Raw genomic sequence first — 14,474 nt, forward strand, 5'->3', positions numbered from 1 at the left:
AAGGAGATCAAAGAACTCTAAATGGATAGGCGAGGGCAGTGAGAGAGAGAGAGAGTGAGAGAGATTGAGACCCTAACCTTTGAAGGCAGGAGAAGTCCCAGGAGGATAATAAGATGGTATTAGCCGATCTAAAAGGGAGATTGTAATGAGAAAGATAATTATCACTGAAATAGAATAAGTGTTCAAATAGAGAGTGAAGACATCAAATGTAAAGATCTCATCCCAACCTATAGCCAAGATTTTCATTAAGATCTTTGGGACACAGCATTACTTAGCGACTGAAGCTGAGTAATGGGAGTCAAGACTTCTGGGTTCTCTTCCAAACTTTTCCACTGACTTATTGTGCAACACTAGGCAAATCACATTAACCTCTTTTTGTCTCAGTTTCCCCACCTATAAAATGTGGACAAGAATGCCTTTTTCACAGGGTATTGCAAAGGTTAACTGATTTATGCCTGGAAAGCATGGTGAGAGCCTCACGGAACAGGAATGAAAGTATTATTTATTAGCACTTTGGAAGATCGTGCTGTGGGGACTTGGGCATTGTTTTGGAAGCCCAGCATTTCTGCAGAGCTCCTCCCAAATCATTCAGACTCTTGTTTCGTTGTTATTGGTTTTCCCCCTTAAACTGTGTAATTTACACCTTTGATACCTTGATAAAGCTAAACCCTGCAGTCGCTATAGTTCACTCTCGGCAGTTTCTTATGCTCAAATAAATTTGTTAGTCTCGAAGGTGCCTCAAGGACTCCTCGTTGTTTTTGCTGATACAGACTAACACGGCCGCCCCTCTGAAAACAATCACTTGAAGCTCTGAGTGGCAAAACTCAGACAATCCAGAGTTCAGATAAAGCAGAAGCTGCTGGCAGCGAGCGTAGTTGACCTCACCAAGGGCACAACTCTGTTGCCAATGGAAGTTTTGCCACTGGCTTCCACAGGGGAAGGATGCAGCCCTTGGAAAGAGACTACACACTCAATCGGATGACCCTTGCTGTACCTCTGAATTCCAATCAGTTTCCAGATACAACTCAGCTAGCAACAGTCAGAGCAGGACAGCCCCGCTGTGTCTACACAGCGAAGCAGTCGCCAGCTCCTCATATTCATAGACCCTTTTGATCTTCTAGTTCTTAATGGAAAAGCATTTGCTCCATGACAAGGAGGCCGTCCCGAATGGCTGTGACACCTAGGAACCGATCCTCCTCTCAGTTTCACCAGTGTAATTCCAGAATAACCCCAATGGAAGTCAGTAGAGTAACTCTGGATTTACAGTAGCATACCTGAAATCAGAATCTGAACCCATGTCTTCACAGATGTGATTTTAAACCCGGCCTCTTTGTAATCAGTTTGGCCATGTAACAGTTTCCTTATTCCTTTTCCGTACCATGTTGTCGCTAAAGAGGAAGCCGTCAGCAGAACGGAAAGCTTTTAATTTTGCAACTTTCATGAAGATTTTTAAACTAGCTCCATTTTTTTTAAACTTCCCTTGTCTGCTCCCCAGCCACGTGTGGTTCAAAAGCCTTTACCACATGCATACTCTTGGGAAAGATCTCCTACCAGACGCAAAGTACTTTTCAATGGCTTTTCTTCCACTCCCCCGCACCATCCCAATCCTGGGGCTTTAGACGCTGTAGCTGCACCTGGCTGCATTCCAGGCGGTTGCTGATTTACTGCTCCAAAACCTGAATCTGCTTGACTCCTACTATGATTTATTAGCGGTGCTTTTATTCAGCACCTTTAACTTTCAAGATGAATGGAGAGCATCCCTTGTGTCTATCTCGGAGTGTGCAAGTGGAGGAAATGCGTCACACAAAGAAACCTGACCTTACAGCCGCTCTCAGTTATGTTGTGCTACAAAAGTAAATGCTGAATGCCAGGGTTCCCAAACTTTTTCACTGTGTGGGCCACATCTGAATAGGGAGATCGCTGTGTGACCCCCTTCCATCCCTGCTGGCAATGGTATAACGTCCCAGTGGCAATTACAGCAATTGCTTACAGGGAGAGGATTTCACATACTTTCAGCTTCTTTTAGTGTGATTTAGCAGCTGGGAACAAAAAGGAGGCCAGTACCATGTGACCTGAGTCTTCTTCATAGATCAGCATGGGAAGGAATGCATGTATTGAGTGATAAGGAGTTTTAGAGCTGATATCAGTCTGCAGTGGTAGCAAGAGATACAGCTGTGAACCCAGCATGTGATTCTCGGTAACTGACAGGTGAGCATCACCGGGGAAGGAGAGCACTTTCCCTGTCACTAGCATGAAAGGTTCAATTAGCCCACGGGCAAGAGACGCATAATTTGAGATTCAGGATATCATCAGTCAACAGTTAATGAGTGAACTGATGAGAGGGTGAGATGCTGTAAGTGGACCAGCCTGAGGAGGAGGTGAGTGCCTGTAATCAGGGGAGGATTATCACCATTCAGCTCCACGCTGCCAGCTGTGTTGCCTTTCTAAACACTGGCCTGGCTCCTTTCGCCAGGGAGACTGGTGGCTCGGTGAGGTTTGGAGCGCCTGGTTCTGGCTGCTAGCTGGAAGGCCCACGAGAAGTGGCCCTGTCAGGACTATTGCTGTGGGCCAATGGTGGAACCTGCATTTCCCTGGCACTGACAATATGGGGAATATCACAGGTGACTTTTTAAGAGGGTTCAACTCTGAATCTTTCGTGGGTGGCTCAGACTCATCATCTGTTGCCGGGGTCCACCATGGTGGGTCCTCTGCCCACTGACTGTCCGGAACCAGAGTTTTAAATGTCTTAACTGTACAAAATAAAAGTCATGCTGGCGAAAGATAACCTGGTGAACTCTGTTATCTGCAGAAAACAGGTATGACACAGCATCACTATAAGCTTCCTCCATGACACCCTATCAGTGGGCCTCAACCCTGCCCTGGGGGGACCACTGGTAGAGGGGAGAAAGTAAATCAATCTCCAGGCCCATTCAGCCTTTAGGCTCCCTGCTGGTCCTTTAAGAAGGGTGCTAACTAATGACAGGTGAGTTTTGTGAACACAAGAACTGGATGGGGGCATTTCAACCTGTTTCACAGAGGCAACAGAAGAACCACTGGGCGTTAATGACTTCTGTTCTCTACTGACCTGGGCTGGATACAAACGAACGAGGGATTTCGAAAGGAAAGGCTTTGTGTCCCATGATCATTCTCAGCTCAGGCAGACAGACATGTACTAGCTTTGCTCGAGGTAGCACCTAAAAATGGCACTGGCCGCAGCAGCAGGGGCAGCGGCCCAGGCTAGCCATCCGAGTACCTACCTAGGGGTCTGGGGAGGATTGTACTTTTAAAATAAAAACTTTCCTCTCTTCATGAACATGCAATGCAAAGAACATCTAGGAAAAACTGAACCAGCACCTGTTAAGGGCCAGATCTTTAGACAGGGCTAGGAAGAGGTGGAGAAAATAGCTAAATGGGTGTAATTATCCAATAGTAGCCTGGTTATCTTACCTTGTACGACTAGCCTTCCCTGGGCAGTTCTCCGCACTCTAGTGCCGGGTTTGTTAGCAGCACAAACGTATATCCCAGAATGCTGCACAGTGAGGTCAGAAATCATTAGGTTTCCTGTCCCCAGCACCTGAATTCCTTCTACGCCAATGGGACGGCCATCTGGAAGAGGAAACGAGACAAAATTACTTAGTGTACCTTTAAGCTGAACTCTCTAGCCCACAGTGAGGGGAGTTAGTCCTGAGTCCCAATTAAGGGGAGTCCTTCCATTGACTTCAGTGAGTTTTAGCTCCAGCTCTCCACAGTGCAACTCAAACTATGCATGTGACATGTGGAAAAAGCCAGTCCAAGAGCCCCAACTAAGCCTTTGCCCCCAATTACAACATGTTTCATTAGTATCAGGCCATTGCATTTTATTGTTCCATTGGCTGGTGTTTTAAGACTCCGCGCCTGACAAACACAGCTCTAAATCAGCCCTAGCTCGTTCCAGGGAGTTTGAGTGGAGAGCCGGGTGGTTATTGCTGGAGGAGCTGCCCTTTCATCAGATGTGAAACTGAAATCCTGTTTCCTTCTTGCATTTGTGTTTAGAAAGAAAGTTAAAAGCCCTACAGAACCAAAAAATAAAGGCCCAGCCTTGGGGTTCCTAGCACCTGAACACAACACACCCTCTTCAAATATTTGTTCCTTTCGGTAGCAAAACACTTTTCGCGTTGTGCTTTAAAGGTGTATTGAGATATTAAGAAAAAAGGTTCCAGAGTAGCAGCCGTGTTAGTCTGTATCCGCAAAGAGAACTGGAGTACTTGTGGCACCTTAGAGACAAACCAATTTATTTGAGCATAAGCTTTCGTGAGCTACAGCCCACTTCATCGGATGCATCTTCTTACTATATGTTCCATTCTATGCAGGCTGTAGCCCACGAAAGCTTATGCTCTAATAAATTTGTTCGTCTCTAAGGTGCCACAAGTACTCCTTTTCTTTTTAAGAAAAAAGGAAAATTTAGGCTCACTATTAAAAATTCCTGCCACTGATTATATTAGACTGTGGCATAGTCTCCCCAGGGAAGTAGTGGAAATCCAATAAAGACTTTAAACATTCCGTAGAGAACAGTCATTCACTGGCAGGGGATCAGCTAGATGAGACAGTAATTTTCCGTTTCTATTGCTCAATCCCAAGATGCTGTGCACCTGCAATTGCCATTGATTTGGCCCTCTGATTCTAGGGTTGGCTTTACTCCAGTCAGACGCATAACTACCAAGTTGTCTTAATCACAAGGAGTCTTCTACCAAAGGGACTGCGAACGGTACTGCTTGCAACATTCACGGCTCTGTGGAACAGACAGTCATTCCAGTGTCAATATCTACTGTAACCCAACAATGGGAAATTTATGAGCCAATCGGTGTGGAAATGAAGTTGTTGACATTCCAGATGTGGCTGGGTCACCGTAGTCAAGCAGCTGAGACACCTTATAATTTTTATCTTTGCTATTGGTCTTCATGCTTCAGTCAATAAACTGATTAGCAGCTGGGGTCAGGAAGAAAATTCTTTCTGTAGAATAGTAGTGCAGAATGAAGAGCTTTTATGGGGGTTTTATCCTGCCTGTGAAGAATCCAGAGCCAGCCACAGCCTTACAGAGAACCAACGAAATGGCTACACTCGTCAATTACAGTATAGTCATTCTTCCAGCAGAAAGGGACACATAACTATCACCCCACCCAAAAGCCACTTTGCAAGCCACCTGTGATATATCGGGCATCTACCAATTTCTTCTGTTTGTTTCTACTTAAGTTTAGGCACGCAATTTCTTCCTCACTCCAGGAACTATTTCGTTTACACCGAAAGCAAAACCATTTATCACAGGAGCCAAACCGCCAAGACAGCTTAAGTCCTCAAGAACAGGAGCACTAAGAGATGACACTAGACAAAAAAACAGGTATTTTAAAATAAATCAGCAGATCCTGCAGTATGTGTTCACCCATCAGACCAGCAGAAATAAATAGTCTAATTTCAGACAGCACCTTGACAGAGAGCGGTGGGAAAAGGTACTATGGATTGAAAGACACAAAACAGGGGACGTGCCCTGAAAGTTGCAGAAGCATCTTCTGCCCATGATCTTTGCAATGTTTTACAGGAAATGTTTAACTCAGAGGTTTCACTGTTCCGTCAGGCAGGCAGACCCTGGACACTTCATTATTTACGTTACAGTGAAAGGGGCTCAGGTCTTTCATACAGAGAAAAACTATGTCATTAAATAATTGTATAGATGGCCGATGTGCTGCAGCAGGAAATTGCTCAGCCATAAAAAAGGACAGTAAAGCATGACCTGTCCAGTGTTTAATGAGCAATAAGAAGGGTCGGTTCCTTTTGAATAACATCATGTAAACCAAACTGTAAAGAAGGTCTGAATTAAATTCAAATTGAACTTGATTTCCTCTTTAAATTAGACTTTTTTGAAGCCCATATTTACAATAGGTGTAAAAATCAAATCTCTCTCCTGAGGAAGTAGGACAGGTGAAATATGTGAGCAGGCTGTACCTGGCAGGTAGGCTGTATGATTGTATACATGAGTTAAGAAATAACACAGAAATATGACTTGAATGCCAGCCTGGGTTATTACGCTATTTACCATGTGCTACATAAAAGACCCAGGCTGCGTCAGATATGCCGCGCAGTCGAAATATCAGTGTCAATATGTTTCCGTTTGTCTCTACAGAGGCCATCGATTAACTAGAGGTGTCAGAGTTTGAGGAAATTTCTCCTGCCAGCTAAATTTATCTCTTTTCTAAACAAAAAAAATAAAATAAAGTTCTCCCAGCTCATATTCACCATTCAAATGATAAGGTGGGTGAGGTATATCTGTTATGGGACCAATTTCTGCTGGTGAGAGAGACCTGCTTTCGAGCCACACAGAGCTCTTCTTCAGCTCTGGGAAAGGTACTGAAGAGCTCTGTGTGGCTCAAAAGCTTCTCTCTCTCTCTCTCACCAACAGAAGTTGATCCAATAACAGATATTACCTCACCCACCTTGTCCCTCTAGTATCCAGGTACTGACATGGCTACAACTACACTGCATCCACCATTCAAGTCAGGCAAGTTTTGCCATCTCTAATAATCATAAAAGGTTGCATTTGCTGGCTCAATTCACACTCCCTCTCTCAGGGTCTGTCTACGGCGACACTCTGTAGTGTAGACACTACAGAAATGGAAGGGTTCCTGATTTAGTTGGGGATTGGTCCTGCTTTGAGCAGGCGGTTGGACTAGATGACCTCCTGAGGTCCCTTCCAATTCTGATATTCTAGGATTCTATGATCTCTGTAGTAAACCCATCCCCTCAAGAGGCAGTAGCTAAGTCGATGGAAGGAGACTTAGCTGCATCTACAGTTGGGGTTAGGTCGACCTAATTACGGTATAAAATTTTTCACAGCCTTGAGTGATGTAGTGTAAGAAATGTCAAGGAGTGGGTGTGGCCCACGCCCCACCCCTCCAAGGGACTTAGGTCCCCAGCTGGGCCAGAGTGTGGTGCTTCCCCCAACTCAGGATTCACAGCCATGAACCCTCTCCTGGAGTGAGGCGCACGCGGATCTAGCCCTCAGTGTTATCATCAAGCCCCATCTCACAGTCACAGAGAGAGCACAAAAATAACCCTTGGCACAAGCATGGCTCCTTTCCTCTGAGGAGCACAGGGAGCTCCACACACATGAACTGCACCTCGCAACTCCCTGGCGTGGTCGACACATATTCTCAAACCCATTATGCAGACAGGGAAACCCCACAGTCTCAGCGAGTTAGTGACAGGGCTAGGAACAGAACCCAGGAAACCTGCGCTCCTAACTTTAATCACCCGGCCCCCATCTTTCAGTAGAGCAGTGGTTTTCAACTGGGGGGGGTCCATGGACCTCGGGGAGTCTGCAGACTATGTCTAGGATTTCCAAAGGGGTCCCCTCCTCCATCTGAAATTTTGAGGGGTCTGCAAATGAAAAAAAAGTTGAAAACCCCTGCATTAGGCTATATCACAAAGAGGAAAAACATCCTGCCCCAGCTAACTTGCTCTAAACGCTGCTGCTCGGCTCTCTAAGCTACAGGGGCTCACAGGAGTGAAATGTTTGATGTGACCTTTAACTTATTTTGAATCAGCGAGCAACAGAGAGCAATCTGGACAGGCTTGTTCACTGTATCCTGTTTGCCGAAGTTTGCTGCAGAGCTATCCACCCTTTAAAACAATGGGAACTAGACAATCTCCAAAGAAGTCAGCCTTGCAAGTCTAACCAGTCTGGCAAACCCGAACACAAACAGAACATGAACGTACCATTACTTGGCTTGTGATAATACCTAGGAAGCCTATCCATGGACCAGGGCCCCACTGGCGCTATACAAACAGTTAATAAAAAGATGCTGTCAAGGTTCCTCCCCCACTCTGAACTCTAGGGTACAGATGTGGGGACCTGCATGAAAAACCTCCTAAGCTTATCTTTACCAGCTTAGGTCAAAACTTCCCCAAGGTACAAAATATTCCACCCGTTGTCCTTGGATTGGCCGCTACCACCACCAAACTAATACTGGTTACTGGGGAAGAGCTGTTTGGACGCGTCTTTCCCCCCAAAATACTTCCCAAAACCTTGCACCCCACTTCCTGGACAAGGTTTGGTAAAAAGCCTCACCAATTTGCCTAGGTGACTACAGACCCAGACCCTTGGATCTTAAGAACAATGAACAATCCTCCCAACACTTGCACCCCCCTTTCCTGGGAAATGTTGGATAAAAAGCCTCACCAATTTGCATAGGTGACCACAGACCCAAACCCTTGGATCTGAGAACAATGAAAAAGCATTCAGTTTTCTTACAAGAAGACTTTTAATAAAAATAGAAGTAAATAGAAATAAAGAAATCCCCCCTGTAAAATCAGGATGGTAGATATCTTACAGGGTAATTAGATTCAAAAAACATAGAGAACCCCTCTAGGCAAAACCTTAAGTTACAAAAAAGATACACAGACAGAAATAGTTATTCTATTCAGCACAATTCTTTTCTCAGCCATTTAAAGAAATCATAATCTAACACATACCTAGCTAGATTACTTACTAAAAGTTCTAAGACTCCATTCCTGGTCTATCCCCGGCAGAAACCAGCATATAGACAGACACACAGACCCTTTGTTTCTCTCCCTCCTCCCAGCTTTTGGAAGTATCTTGTCTCCTCATTGGTCATTTTGGTCAGGTGCCAGCGAGGTTACCTTTAGCTTCTTAACCCTTTACAGGTGAGAGGAGCTTTCCCCTGGCCAGGAGGGATTTCAAAGGGGTTTACCCTTCCCTTTATATTTATGACAGATGCCCTGAAGAGCTCACACTCTTGGCACAGGACAAGACGCAATGCATCAAAACGAGAGTGAGAACTCCCCAACCATGCAGACCAATGGTTGTGCTGTAATAGCTTCCCATTGCAATGCCAGCTCAGAAGAGTTGAGACACCCTTTCCCAGAGCACATGGAGGAGAAGGTGGTATTCCTCATGCAGCCAGCCCCCTGCTCTCACCCAAACTCTGTGACTAGACTGCAGTTTCTTCTCGGATGGTGGAATGGCTCAAACATCAGTAACTTACCACACCACACACACTACAGAAGTTTGGAATCAATCAGCCAGACTCAAATGGAGACAGGATCTCAGATCCCCAGACTGCCTGCCTGGGACAGGATGCGAATCTACAGGGTAGTGTGTGCCTTCTGCAAGGTACCGAGCACCTCCCTTACCCTTTCAGGATCAGCGTTTGGAAATAGCATTCCTTTTCATGGGGGCCCAAAGAGCCCAGTAAATTTACATGCAGCAGTCCCTTCCAGAAACTCGACCCCAACAATAAGCAGGACATTTTGCATCCTCTGAAATCAGCCATGCCAGCGGCTTTTGAATGTTTTAATTCTTTGGAAGACTTTGTGAGACAAAAACCATCTTGTGGACCTCCTACATCTTCCTACTCTGTGACATTCACTGTCTGCTAGACTACAGTCTCTCAGAAATGATGACTAGTGAATCAAAGAACTACCAATGAACCCCTAGAACGGGTGGTTCATGGATCATCGTTTGACACCCAGTAGGCTGTCTGATTGAGCAGGAGATGAAACCCCATTATGAGTCCCAGTGTCACATGGCTTCCCCGGGGGATATAGGAGGAACTGAGCCCTAAGTCTGTGTGCCTACTTGGAGACTTCAGAATTAGGTCATTTCCATTTCACTTTATACTGATGCGATTGTGACAAAACAACACTATGAACCAACTAGCAAACAGCAGGGTGGAATACTGATAGGGCCTTAAAACGCATGTGGTTTTTAAGGGGGGGGTTTCGGCTGGTAGTGAAGAGCAGCTGGATTACTAATTAATAAACACTGCTCACACTGAAGCTGGCTATACTCCAAATAGGAGACACCCTCAAAGAACCTCCTTGCAGTGCACAAATAAAGTTTTAAAATTTCCCATTAGAGTGAAATCTGGAGGAAAGATCCCTGCAATTTGGGGTAGAAGTTATTTAATTTTCAAAGGTATCTGGGATGCTTTTTCACTGTAATGGATTCCATTGTTCTGTCTACTAAGCAAATGACTGGCACATCAGCACCAATTACAGAAATTCGTTAAAACGTGCCAGGCGATATGAATATGCAACAACGCGAATGCCTTTCTTTTATAAGTAGCAAGTAGAAAGAAAGTAACAACTTTCTAATGTTGACCATTTAGGTCTTTTGTGAATTCTTTGTATCCTGGCATAGCAGCCTTCTACATTTTAGACACATAGGTCTTCTACTCCATCAGACATTGGGCACCATGTATTAGCATATTTAGAATACATTGCAACAGTTGACTATTCAGTGTGTGAAGTGGTGAAATTTACTCTATTATTTCTAAACACTTCAGGGAATGGTGCTCCTGTCAACCAGTCAGCCATCTACTGCAAGCTTCTGTGTCCAATAAGTTACCAATTAATTGGCTCCTACAACTGTTGTATGGTTTATGTGTTGAATGGCTCCCTCTTTAGTAATTTCCTTCCCATTGTGTAACCCTTTCTGACAAGTTCTGTATAACGCTATCAGATAATCACTGCCCTTTCTTCCTTGTCTCACTTTTGTAGATCTCTCTAAATAGCGTGTTATTTTGTCTCAGTATCTTTGATGGAGGCCAGATCAGCAGCTTGTCAGTTAAAGGATAAGCTGATATGTAATACATTAAAAATCATTATTCATTCTGCTGGCTTTGCAATAAGTTCCCTGGAGATTCATTTTTGTACGCCTACGGGATCAGGTTCGAGTGTGTAGTTGTGAAAGGACAAATCTTATCTTTCTTGAACAAACCAAAACCTTAACGATTTTACACTTCTCTCGGAACAAATCCTCTAATGAACATTTCACTTTGCAAAGCATTTCATGCAGTGGGAGACACAAGAACTTTGTGGTAGAGGGATACAAAATATTCACAAGGAAATAAAAGTAAAAGTTTATTGCATATCATTCAAAAATTGACCCATGGTTTGTATGATTTTTCCCCCCAAACAAAACTGGGTCCATTTCCCACTGAAAATCAGCCAGGTTTTTGGCAAAGTCAGAGCAAAAAGTGGGTCCATTTGTTTAAGAGAAGACAGCTTTTACACACAAAACAATGCAAAAATTCACATTTGCGCTCATTTCTGAATAAAACAATTGCCATTTCATTGAAATGGCAGCAAAATAAAAACTGAGGGGTACAAAGGACCCCCATGAAATGGCAAAATCCTGCAAAGGTGAACTACTTCAATGGTTTTCTGATTTTTAAAAAAATGGTGCACAAATTATTCATTTATATTCGTTTTTATTTAAATAAAACTGAAACTGAGCCTAATCTAAGTTGGCCGCCTACCTTTAAGGCTCCACTGCCATATATTTTATAGTTTATGGTTCCATGTGGAAAGTTTTTTTCTCCAAGCTGTATTGCTTCAACAGTTATTTAAGAGGAGCCCTCCTGCAATTACTCTTCATGAACTAGCATTGTAGGAGGTGCCTCAGACAGGTAAACTTCATACATGAGGAAGCTACACATGTACAAACTCAATCAGGCATGAAAATACCTCTTCTTTGATGTCAACCCCCACGGCTTCCCTCAACTGGTTTTGTCCTACTTGGGAGTCCTTTCAAAGTTGTGTTGTCTCCTTTCCCCTCCTTCTGATTGTGAGGACACAAGAACACCAAAGACTATGTCTGATATTTTCACATTATTGAAATAGTTCAAAAAAAGAGCCTAAGGGATCCCTAGATCCATTGAACTCGTAAGCAACCTTTCACATCATTGTAGAAATAGACAAAAGAATGTGTTTCTTTGGGGGGAAAGCATTCACACTAACATGGAAATAAAAATAGCGAGGTTTTCTTTTGACTCGGTAGCTCTACATCAAATGCCACGACAGAGAAGTTGGGGTCTTTTTTGATAGATAGTAGTGTTGGACTGAATCTATATGGGGTAATATGGCTCGATGCTATTATATCTTCATTAATACCCCATTCTATGGAGACAAGTGTTTTGAACAAGCCAATGAGCTGATATAATTAGGGCAATTATAAAGTAGTTTATTATAGTTGAGAGTCAGGGTAGAGCGGCCTTGTGCCCAAAAGAACATTGCAACACCGTGGCATAGCGTATCCAACAGGTTTTTAAAACAGCATCAGTATGATGATTATTGCTCAGGGGGAAAAGGTCAGTTAGCGACAGTCTTGGGTAGGTGGTATTAACAGAATAGAATCTGTTAGAATTAACAGAATAGAATTAATAGAATCTGAATGGAAAAGGCAGTGTGAAAAAAATCTTTCTGGATTACCACTACATAAATGTATTCTTGCTGTTTCCCTGAAGGCTCTAGACTGGGAAGCTAACAACCATTAATCAAGTTCTGAGAACCAGAGATTCATGAATAAAAAGCAAGGAGCGCGGCTGAAGTCTAGGGTGAGCATAGCTACCCAGAGTGTGTTTCACTCCCAAAAACGTAGCCCATTACCCTGCATAGCCACTTTGGGGAACATGTAATATCCTGGTGGGAAAATCTTGTGAGAATGAAATGGTTGCAATGTGCTTCTCCGAGGAGGAACAGCTCAAAGGTCTGGAAACATTCACTTGGTTCGGTTCACATACACATATATTTTCAGGTACCAGAGTGCAACACAAAGGCCATCAGCTATTTATTCAGGAAAGATTTCTGCTTGGCAGTTAAATGTGAAAGCACCCTTGCACTGTATGCATTTCTCTGGGCTAACGTCAAGCAGGCAGAGCTTAACATAAAATTCTTTTTTCGATTGCAAACAACACTGCACTACTCCACTCGTGCGATAGAACTTGACAGTGGCTCAGTTTTTCATGCTGATTAACAAATACTCTTGACCTCACCACTGAGTATCTATTCTTCAGAGCTTCATGTGTGCAGCTATTAACCACTCCCATTCCCTGGTTTTATTTTAAATCACTCAATAGACAGACAGTTTCTCTCAAGTCTGTTTTACATGGAAGACATGTTTGCGAATGAAGTCACTTCTCTGGAGCCAACGTTGATGCTTTTGATGCAACTAAAGAAAATGCTGTCACTTTTTGGAAAGATAAAATTATCACCTTTCATAAAACGTTTACAGCTTTAACCAACCCACCTCAATAACAAGTTGAAATAGGAACTCGGAAGGCAGTACAAACCATAGACAGAAAGATAAAAGGGGTTCTGAGTCTACAATTAACCTGAACAGTAAAGAGAAGGCTGAATTGTCCTGTGCAATAAATAATCAATGGCACATAATTATTTCCTGTGTGAGGACAATCAACAGTGCCAAGCTAAATTCCTGTCACTCAATTGCTTACCTAGTCGACTCCAGGACACAATGGGCCTGGGATTTCCAGTTGCAATGCATTCCAGGATAGCTGTCTGGTGCACAGTCAGGGTGAGGTTTTCTGGGCCAACAAGAATCATGGGATCCTTGTAAACTGTAGAATGGGAGCCTGCAAAGAAATACTCGCTGTTAACTGAGACCTACTAGGCCTTAGTGCTTAACTGCAAGATATGACACTATAGAGTACAATGATAACCCACGAGGGCTCAGTTCATCTACATGATGGAACAGAATGTGACCCATGTAACCCAGAATGAATGATTTCATTATATGCATTCACTAACTAGTCACACCAAACAAGGACGTTGCCTATATAACAAGTGTATGTTGAAGTGTGCATCAAATATGCATATTGACGTTTCCATGAGAACACTCTTGACAGCAATGACCAATCCACAAGCACATTCTGTCAATCCAATTCACATACTGTACACATATGCAAAGTATAAGAAAACAGCATTGACTGGCAATGGATCGGCCAAGTTTTTAACTGAAATGCACGCGGTGCCCAAGTCATCTGTAATGGCATGGACTGAATGCCATCTCTGTTGAAAAGCAGCATTAAAAGGAACAGACCAGATTTAGAGGTGACAAAAACGCTGGTGAAAGTACACGCCAATAGGTGGGTGTAAACTGATGTATGTATGTGATGTGGGTGGAAAGGGGAAGTGGCTTAGAGGAAGGATAGCAGCTCTGAGGAAAGTGTAAGGAGATGTGAGACCCAATAGGGAAGGGGCTGATTTACTATTCACCTTCGTATGCCCTCATATAAATTATTTTTCCTGCTTCACCTCTCGCTGCCCCCTTGGTGTGTAAGTTACACCCACGGACTTTAGACTGTGAGAGCCCAACACATGCTAGGCCCTCCCCCGCTTCATGACGTGGCTCACAGCATCCAGAACAGCTGACATCTGCCTGTAAAGGAGCCATCTCTTATTGCTGCTATGGCCATGTGCTTTGGCCTCAAACTCAACTAAGCTGCTGCCTCTGACCCCTGGTGTTGCTCACAGAGGCTGCTTCTAAATCTCTCCTTCTGGGGATCTTTTTAAAGGGACATTTCTCCAAGGAAATACTACAGGGGGTTCCACGCGGTGCTCCTTCCACAACAATTGACATCACCTCTGACTTCAGGCCAAACAGCTAACATTTATCAGAAAAC

The 14,474-nt window shown here is 43.8% G+C and overlaps 1 protein-coding gene across 1 annotated transcript in view; it reads right to left on the reverse strand.

Annotated features, from left to right (window-relative positions):
* IGDCC3 (immunoglobulin superfamily DCC subclass member 3) overlaps positions 1-14,474 on the reverse strand; it is a 184,731-nt gene that overhangs the window by 55,639 nt on the left and 114,618 nt on the right. Inside the window, exons 5-6 of the mRNA XM_048867470.2 lie at positions 13,287-13,424; positions 3,448-3,606 (exon numbers count right to left, since the gene is read on the reverse strand). Of these exons, the coding sequence (XP_048723427.1) occupies positions 3,448-3,606; positions 13,287-13,424 (297 nt within the window). The remainder of the gene's footprint in view (positions 1-3,447; positions 3,607-13,286; positions 13,425-14,474) is intronic.

Source organism: Caretta caretta, chromosome 10 (assembly GCF_965140235.1).
Source record: "Caretta caretta isolate rCarCar2 chromosome 10, rCarCar1.hap1, whole genome shotgun sequence".
NCBI classification, from domain to species: Eukaryota; Metazoa; Chordata; order Testudines; family Cheloniidae; genus Caretta; species Caretta caretta.